This window comes from Macaca fascicularis, chromosome 1, assembly GCF_037993035.2.
Source record: "Macaca fascicularis isolate 582-1 chromosome 1, T2T-MFA8v1.1".
In the NCBI taxonomy this organism is placed as follows: domain Eukaryota; kingdom Metazoa; phylum Chordata; class Mammalia; order Primates; family Cercopithecidae; genus Macaca; species Macaca fascicularis.
In genome coordinates this window covers 101,139,979-101,149,327 of record NC_088375.1, presented here as the reverse complement: position 1 = coordinate 101,149,327, position 9,349 = coordinate 101,139,979, and the positions used below count along the sequence as shown (strand labels likewise).

At 55.8% G+C, this 9,349-nt stretch overlaps 1 protein-coding gene across 4 annotated transcripts; it reads right to left on the bottom strand.

The window, feature by feature from the left end:
- Positions 1–974: 974 nt before the first annotated feature.
- On the bottom strand, positions 975–8,301 carry TAGLN2 (transgelin 2). Of its 4 annotated transcripts, none has more exons than XM_045399417.2 (5): positions 8,244–8,301; positions 3,166–3,435; positions 2,495–2,669; positions 2,108–2,210; positions 975–1,775 (listed from the first exon to the last, which is right to left on the bottom strand). In XM_045399417.2, the coding sequence occupies exons 2-5, from the start codon at positions 3,343–3,345 to the stop codon at positions 1,634–1,636; spliced, it is 600 nt and encodes a 199-aa protein (XP_045255352.1). In that variant the 5' UTR covers positions 3,346–3,435; positions 8,244–8,301; the 3' UTR covers positions 975–1,633. The 4 variants fall into 4 exon arrangements, with proteins under 4 accessions (XP_045255352.1, XP_005541351.1, XP_005541350.1 ...); XM_005541294.4 differs by having other exon boundaries at positions 3,166–3,406; XM_005541293.4 differs by having other exon boundaries at positions 3,166–3,362.
- Positions 8,302–9,349: the final 1,048 nt, after the last annotated feature.

The following is a 9,349-nucleotide window of genomic DNA, read 5'->3' as shown; positions in this document are numbered from 1 at the left end:
AGAAACCCCGTCTCTACTAAAAATACAAAAAAATTAGCCAGGCGTGGTGGCACATGCCTGTAATCCCAGTTACTCAGGAGGCTGAGGCAGGAGAATCACTTGAACCCAGGAGGCGGAGGTTGCAGTGAGCTGAGATTGCGCCATTGCACTCCAACCTGGGCAACAAGAGCGATCATGCCACTGCACTCCAGCCTGGGTGACAAAGCCAGACTCTGTCTCAAAAAAAAAAAAAAAAAAAAAAAAGAACGAAAAGAAAAGAAAAAAAGAAACTATGGGTAGAACACTCATGCCTCAGTCAAGGATAGGTGCTGGAGACAACCTGACCCAAAATTGATTATCGTGGCCCAAGGCCACCCACCTAGAAAGGAAGTTCTGCTGCTAGTCTCTCCGGGGCACTTAGTTCACAGGTGCTTAGGATCAATCAACAAGGCTTCTTCCCTCCAGCCACCACCACCAACTCACTCCTGCTCATTCTCCAGCTTTCCACCTTTCCTCACCACTGCAACCCCCACCCTCAGCCCCTACATGGGTCTGGCCAACTCCAACACAGACCAGCTCGCCCCAAGCCTGTCTGAGGGGCCTCTCACCTGGAGACAGCTTCACTTGCCAGGACTCATGGCTGTGCCAGCAGCCAGCCCCACCCTCCTAGTGACTGAGAAGCTGTTCCGGCTGTAGAGGCAGACCCAGCCAAAGGCAGCAGGCAGGATTACCCAATTCCATCGACTAGAAAGGGCCTTACCTCCTTGTGGACACTGCCTACGCAGTCTGCATTCAGCTGTGAGGTCCTGTCCCCTCTCAATTCCAACCTCCCCTCCCCTAAACCAAGTGAGAATGAGGATGGGGAGGAAACTGAAGACAGGGGTTAGCACTGCAACCTCATCTCTGTCCTCCTTCCTGCATCACTCACTGCATTTTGCCCAGTATTCCTCCCTTCCCCACAGTGGCACAGTGGCCCCGGACACAGCCAGAGTCCATTCAAAAATGACAAATTCTTTATTTAAATCAACAAACTCATCTTCCTCAAGCCCCAGACCATGGTAGGCAGCCCTCCCTCTCCGTCCCCTCACCCCACCCCTTAGCCACAGTGAAGGGAATGGAAAATGAGAAGCCATGAGGGCCCCTGCCAGGGAAGGCTGCCCCAGATGTGTGGTGAGCACAGTCAGTGCAGCTGTGGCCGGGGCAGCAGCTGCCACAGGCTCCTCCCTATAAATTAAGTTCCTGCAGCCACAGCTGTGGGAGAAGCATACTTGTAGAAGCAAGGCCAGTCCAGCATCAGATGGCAGAGGCAGCATCACTGACTCCCAGCCATGGAATGAACGGAGGGCACAGAGTTCAGAGACAGAACAGGCCAGGGGGGAAAGAGGAGAGGCCTGGCAGTCAGGGACTAAGGGCCCTAAATTTTGGTCCCAGGGGAAAAGAGGAGGCCAGTTGGTCCAGTTTTGATGGGTACGGGGAAGGGAATGTATTAGTAAGCACAGGGGAGAGGCTGCCAACAGGCACCTCAGAGGTGACAAGACAGGCTGAACCCCCCACCCTGACAGAAGGGAGCTCTCTGGGAATGTCACTGCTAAAATATATATCTACATATATATTAACCATTCGTGGGAGGGCAGGGGCAAGGCCTGGGGTGGGATCAGAGGATCTGGCGTGGCATCCCGTAGCCAGTCATGCCTGCCTGAGATGCCCCGCGGTTGGTGCCCATCTGTAACCCGATCACGTTCTTGCCCTCTTGCAGCTGGTTGTCCGAAAAGTTCCGAGGATTCTCCTTGGATTTCCTGGGTGGTGAGGGAGTGGTGGTTAGAGGAGATCACAGGCTGCCCTAGTAAATCCCTTCCCTGGACAGAACACAGGTTTTGCTGTTGGCTCAAGGGCTGGTGCCAGCTCTGCCCTCGAGAGCCATAAGCTCTCTGAAGCCACTTCCTCATGTTTCCAAAGGGACAGTCACTTGCCATCCCAGAGGGTGTTGTGAGGATTAAGTGAGATGAGGAATTTTCTGAAAGTGCTTTGTAAAGGGCCAGCTGCTACTGAGATTAGTTATTTCCCAGGGACAGGACTGGGCAGAAACGATGCACCTGCTGGACCCTGCGGCTGTCCCAGCAATACTTACTTAGGGAACCAATTGGGATCCCCAGAGAAGAGTCCATCATCCCGCGCTACTGCCAGCCCACCCAGATTCATCAGCGTCCGCTGCACACAGGCCATGTTCTTTCCTGGGAAGGAGAATGGGAATATGTCAGCCTCCACAGTGTTCTAGATGCCAGGATTCCACCTCTATTGCTAAGTCAGCAGGCCTGGCTTCCTAATTACTTTTCCTCTTCATTTCCATACCCTTCTCCAATCCAGCCCCCAATAGGACCAAGTGTTCCATGGAACACAAACACACCCCTCTTTCTCTTCAGGGAGCCAGAAAATAGTCCCTTCTCCCCGGTCAAGAGGGCCCAGCCCAATCTCTGGCCTCCTGGATGACAGGAGCCAGCCCCTGGCCCTGTCCCACCTTCCCAGAGGTCCACAGTTTGGAAGATGTCGGTGGTGTTAATGCCATAGCGCTCAGCTGCTTGCAAGAACTGAGAGATCTGCTCCATCTGCTTGAAGGCCATGGTGGAGGCCTGGATCTTCTTTACTGGGGCCTGCCCCTCGGGGTACAGTGCATTAATGAGCTCACATAGCACCTGGATGAGGACAGCAGAGGTGGAAAGGTGAGAATACACCTACCTATGGCAGCTTAGCATGCACCACCCTCAGAACCAGAGACAATGAACCAGAGAGTCTGGTGTCTTGCCTGAAGGCAGCTTGGACTCTTTCACTAGAGTAAGCCTCACAGTCCTTCTTGCCAGCCTCCTGCCTCCGAGCCCAGAGTGAAAAGCCAGTGTTTAGTCTTTCCTTGCTAATACACCCTCCCACAGTTCTTTCCTTAGAGATATTTTCTTCCTCAGTGTCACCTCAGCCTTCCACTGCCTGGGAGACACATTCACCCTTACCCTCCACTCCACGGGAAGGGAGGGAAGCATGGGCCCTCTCACATCCTTGACAAAGATCTTCAGGCTGAGGAAGAGGCTGGGACATGTGTGCCCTCAGTCTTCCCCTCTTCAGGTTAAACAATCCCCAGTCCACTGGACCTAGTCCTGCTCTCCCTGCACTTCCAAGCCAGTGGGGCCTGGCTCTCACCGTGCCATCCTTGAGCCAGTTCTGGAAGTTCTCGCGTCCAGGCTGGGGCCGGCCCACATCCTTTCGGCACTGGGTGGTGATCCACTGGATCAGGATCTGCTCCAGATCTGCATCATACTGTTTCTCAATCTTCTGCTGCACCTCCCGGCTCAGGCCATATGCAGGTCCCCTGTTAGCCATTCCAGTGCGTGGTGGTGCTAGAGAGAGGACACACCCAGGCCTTTGGTCAACACCTTGCAGCCTGGAGAGTGGGGAATTCAGGAATTCTGCCTGCAGGGATATACACCATTTCCCCCAGGGTGAGCCCCAAGGATGAGGCCCAGAACTGTTAACAAACGCAACCCTGCTCTTTATAGCCCTGGGAAAGAGAATGATTTGGGGAGAGGAGGAGGAATGTGGAACAGCTTGGGAAACTGGATGGATCTACCCTCCCTCAACCTCTGGGTTTTCTTTGCCTTTTTTTTTTTTTTAAACCATCTAGGTTGGTGCAAACCACTGGATTTTAACTGAGCACCTACTATTTGTGCTAGGGATTGTGAAAGAGATAGAAGCCCTTGGTCCTCCAGTGCCCACAGTGCCATCAGGGAGACACAGTGAGTACATATGAACAGGTAAAGATTGTACACAAATACTGAAGTGCACAGTTCAGATCACATGTTGTAGCAGCTACAAGAAGCAGATGGGCAGAAGCAGCCCGGGAAGGCTTTCTAGATGAGAGAGGCCTGAATAGGTCCTTAGGGATTTCAGCAAGCAAAATGAATTTCCTACAAGAAACCAGACAATAAAAACAAATTCTACTTTCCCTTCTAGGAGCTATGATAGGCAGAACCATAGCCCCCCAAAAGTTGTCCATGTTGTAATTCCCAGAACCTGTGGATGTGTTACCTCGTATGACAAAAAGGGACTTCGTGGATGTGACTAAGATTTTGAGATGGAGAGATTATCCTGGATCATCCAAATGAGCCCAGTGTAATCACAAGGGTCCTTACTAACTGAAAGTGGGAGACAGGTGAGTCAGAGTGGGAGAAGTAACAACAACAAAAAATGGAAGCAGAAGTTGGAGTCACACAGGGCCATGAACCAAGCAATGCAGGTGGCCTCCAGAAGCCAGAAAAGGGAAGGAAATGGATTCGCCCCAAGACCCCCAGAAGGAACAGAGCCCTGCCAACACCTGCATTTTAGCCAGTGAGACCCCTGTTGAAGTCTGTAGAACTGTAAGATGCTGTATTTGTGTTGCTTTAAATCACTAAGCTTGTAGCAATTTGTTACAGCAGAAATAGGAAATTAATACAGGAGCTCTGGGTGACATTTTTGGGGAAACCTGGGAAGAGAAGGCAAGACGGGGAAATACACAGGAGGGTTTAACTTCGTTGGAGGGCTTTGATTAGCAAGAACTGGGTGGTTTCCCGACCAATGGCCTGAGTTGGCCAACCTCACTGTGGCAGTGTGTTCCCAACCAACACTTACCACCTGGGTCTGACACTCAGAGGCTGAGCAAGACCTGGGCATGCTACGGATGCCAAGGGGAGCCAAGAACCGAGAACGGTCCCCATTTTCTGTCCCACCCCCACCCTGGTTAGGCTTTTCTCTCTTCTCCGAAACAGAGCTAGCTGTCAGGCTGCTCACTAAAGGGGACCCCCAGGGCAGGCATCTGTGTTCAAGGGGAGGAAAGAAAGCCACCCCTTCTAACCACATCTGGCTCCAGGCCAGGTTGGCCTTCAGGGATGAAGTGACTCTGGCTCCCCCTCTCCCACACATCCAGGTTAAACAATCCCACCACTCCCGCTCAGTGGGCCTCAGGACTCTGCGAAATACAAGGGGACCAGCCTGCCTCAAACCCTCAACCCCTCTCAGCTGCAGAGGCTGTGTCTCAGGCCAGTCCCTCCCGTCCCGATTCCAACATGGCTGCTTATCAAGCTGCCCATTTCCGGCAGATCCTCCCCTAAATCAGTTATTTTTAAACCTCATTAAGAGCAACCCGCCCCCTCCACTTCCCCCAGGCCGAAAGCTGGGCCAGACAAATGTCAGTCTGGGCCCGGACCCACAGCACCAGGCACACACACCATCAGCTGGGGGAAGGCAGGAGGGGTGGAGTGGCTGAGTTCTGAGGAGAAAGCAAGACAAGCATTCCCGCCCTCCCCAGCGGCCACTCCGCCACAGAAACCTCTAACCTCTGATGCACAGGGGAATGGCTGGAAGACAGGTAGGAGGAGGAAGGGGCTAAGAGCTACTACCACTAGTAAGCCCCCTCTCCGCAGCCCAGTTCCAGACCTCTCTTCTGGAACCTCTCCCTGAGGCTCGGGGATCACCATGGCACAGGTAAAGAAAGGGCAGGAGAATGATTAACCTAGACACTGGGGTTAAGAGCAGAGAGAGAATGGCCTGAAGCCAGACCCTTCCAGTGCCCCCCAACCCCCAAGACAGGACAAACTTGGCCTCCCAGACCCACCACTGGGTGGAAAGTGGATGCTGAGGAACCCCCTCCACCGCCCAACTCTGGGGCCTGGACACAGCTGACAGGGTAGCGGCCTCCAGCTGCAGTGTATCTGCTCCACTCTGGGGCCATTGCCCTCAAGCTCTGAGGTGCCAGAGCCATAGGGCGGAGTCCTGAGAAGGGGCAGTTCCAACCAGGCCAGGCCTGGCCAGCAGCTGTTTCTCCTCCCCAACCCCACAGGCAGGCAGGAGCTGATGGGCTGCGGCTGCTGGAGCTGGGAAGGCCCACCCTAGGGACACCCAGGGGACCTGCCCCTGCCCTCCCATAAAGAAAACAGTAAGCAAGTTGCCTACCAGGGTGAGAAGAGATATGCCCAGCTGGAAGACAGGTGTGGGGGACCCCCAGAGCTGGGGACCCCAAAGGAAGGTGATAGCTGAACAACCTGGGAGATAGGCTGGCAGCGAGCAACCTAAACCCTAGCGCTACTCCAGCTGTGAGAACAACGCTCACCCTCACCCTGGAGTTACATACAATAGGCGGGAAACGGGAGGGGCCACGCCAGGCACTCGGCCCCACCCAGACCCTAGGCTGGAAGCTTACCTCACCAAAGCCAAAGTCAAAGCCAAAGTCAAAGCCAAAGAAAAGGCGGACATGGGAGGGGGCGGGGAGGACTTCAGGGTTCTTGGCTAGGGTGTTTAACTGGGAAGACAAAGGGACTCTCCATCCACCGTGCAGATGGGACACAAAAGAACTTCCCAACTCAGATTTGGGGCAGGGACTGTTCTCAAAGAGCAGCACAGTGAGGGCACCAGCTGAACAGAGCGAGGTGCCACAAGCAGCAGCAAGGATGGGAGGCGGCCCACAATTAAGGGAACCACCGTAGGGCAGCCCCTCACCACCGAGAGTCAGGAGCAGAAGAGAAAGCTGAGGCTACACAAACAGGAAGCTCCAAAGCTTGCGTGGGAGGAGGGGATGAGGTGGGGGCCGTTGCCATGGCTTCTGTATACCAAACAGTGTTTGAGGCTGGGTGGGGGCTCCCGGCAGAAACACCCTCTCAACACAGACTTTGAGGTGAGGAGGCTGTGAGCACGGGAGAAGTGGGATCGTCCCAGCAGTGCTCGGGTGTAACCAGGTGCAAGGGATTCCTCCAGGAGGCAGCTATGGTGGGGATGAACAGCATGTGGGGGGAAGATAGGAAATTACCCGTGTTGGGGTAAAGAAGCGGACTCAGGAAGTAGTCGTTCAGGAGAAGAAATTCCCTGGGAAGGGAAAGTGTTCTGAGCTAGAGAACCCACAGCTGAAAATTCTGGAGGGAGAAGGGATGGAATGAAGAAAGGATTGGGGCCAATCCCGGGGTGGGGGGCAGGGGCAGAGGCCTTGGGGTGAGAGAGGGAGTTGCGGTTGGACAAAACCTATTTGTTGGTTCTGGAATGGTAGGGTCCTACTGGACCCGCCCTGCCTTGGCCTCCTCTGCAGTTTTAGGTCTGCCCCTTGCAGTAGGGAGGAGAAACTGGGAGGGGGCTGGAGATACAGAGCTATCGCTGTCTGGTGCTTTGGAGTCAAAGAGAACACTGGGGGACCCCCGTCCCAGCCGCAGGTCTTCCACATCGGATCCCACACTCCATCCCCACTCTCACCCCGTTTCTCTCTGCCCCACAGATACCAACTGTTCACAGAACTCCCAAGACACCGGCTCCAGGTAGCCCCAAGAGGCCCAGGGCGCGGGGGTGGGGGGGGAGGCGGCAGTCCACTTCCGGTCCTGCAGGTCCGGCCTCCCAGCCGCCGCCCCCCCCCACCCCCACGACCACACCCTGGGCCGTTAGAGCAGATGAGTCACCCACCGCCCTCCCGCCGTTGGGGTGACGCAGTGGTCTGGGCAGCCCGCCCGCCCGCCCGCGGCCACCACCGGGTTTCCCAGCAGCAGGGGGCACCCGGTGGGGGCAGCGGCGCTCGGGCTGGGGTAAAAGCAGCCACCACCACCCCCACAACCTCACACAGACAGGGCACCCCGGGGCGCAGTCAGGGCTGCAGCACCCAGACCCCCGAGGTCGGGGGACCGTCATAGAGATGACTGGAGCTTCACAGAAGGTCACTGTGCGACCCATGCGGAGTCCTCTAGCCCCAGCTCGTGACCTCGAGTCCCCAGTATAGCAAGCTAGCAGGAACAGGAATGAAAAGGGCGGCCTCGGGGACTCAGAGGGCACGCAGTGCCCACACGTGCTCCTGGAACCAGGAAGTGAAGGGTCGCGCGGGAAAGCCCAGGAGCACGAGCTGGCCCAGGGCCGGCGCCACGACCCGGGGTCACTCGGGGCCAGCCAGCTAATGTCCGACGCCCTTTTTTCCCCTCGCCCCAGTGAGGACTCGGCGATGGAGCCCGCGGGTGGAGTTCAGTCCCTGAGTCCGTGCTCCGGACGGACGGACGCCCTGTCTATGCATGGACTAACCTCGCCTGACCTCATCGTCCAACAATGTCGGGTCAGGGCTTGGGGACAGGATCTGACAGCACGGGGCGGGGTAAAGTAATCACCGGACCCTTGCCTGGTGCCAGCCCTTGATCCCCGCTGGAACAAGTCAAAAGCGCTGGCTTCTTGGTTTCTACAGACCATGCACATCCCCCCGACCCCCGTCCCTGCGACCTGCTCACCGTTCAAGCGGGGTGGGGAGCGGCGCACTCACTCAAGGCAAGGGCTGCAGCTGCAAGTGGTGCGCCCTGCCCAGCCGGGGGTTTTCAGGAGGGTCCCGCCTCAGACGGGGCGGACCCGGGGCGGGGCAAGGGCCAAGAAGGTTTAAAGGCGCCGCAGCGCAGAAGGCGGGAGGACTGCTTGAGACAGAGGGACGGTTGAGCAGAGCAAGGGTTAAAGGTTCGGGGAGTCTGGACCTACGAAGGCAGCTGCAGTGGTCTCCACCCGTGAGAACCTCAGCCTCCACCGGGAGCCCGTAGACTTGTGCCGCAGTAGGAAACTTTCTGCCTAGAAAGTTAGCTGAAGACTGTGGGCGTGTTTATGTGGGAAGAAGCCTCCTAGTTTAGAGGCTGGCAAGGTAAATGGAGGCACAGGAAGGCCTTTCCCCGACCCCAGCTGACTAGTGTGTGACAGGACTGGGACTTGCAGGCCGGGACAGCACCCCCACGTGATCTTGCTCATCTCTTACTTCAAGCCTGGGCAGGGACTAACAGTGAGGTCACTCTTTGCCCAGGGCCCTAGGGGCGTGTTGGGTGTTGGGACCCAGGGTTCAGATCTGACTTCTGCCTGCCTTTCATCTCCTTTTCTATGACTTGGTATCTCTTCCTAAATCCTGGAGGGATCACAGAGGGAGCCCTCAGCGGGAGGAGGCTGGCCAGGGTTCTTTTGTCTCTGAGGGTGGAGGACGGCACAGTTCAGGGATAGAGAAAGCCCCCCACCCTTTCAGGCTTCAGTTGAACAGAGTCACCCTGGGTGGAGTTCTTCACACATGTTAGAGTCCTCCCTTGAACCTGAGATTCCAGAATGTCAATATCCAGTCCCGTCCCACCTTTCTATTCTCTGTTCCCTCCCCAAGTCCTACACAGCCCTATATTCCAGTCCCACTGATTGTCAAGCGTTCTCACTCTTCTGTGCCTTTACAAAGGCTATTCCTCTGCCTAGGATAGTTTCCCTTCCTTGACTGGCTCCCCACCTTTACCTGCTGTGTGACTGTTGTGCACATTACTAAAGCATTCTATGCTTCAGTTCCCTGGTCTATAAAACAGAGCTAATAGTACTACCTAATTCA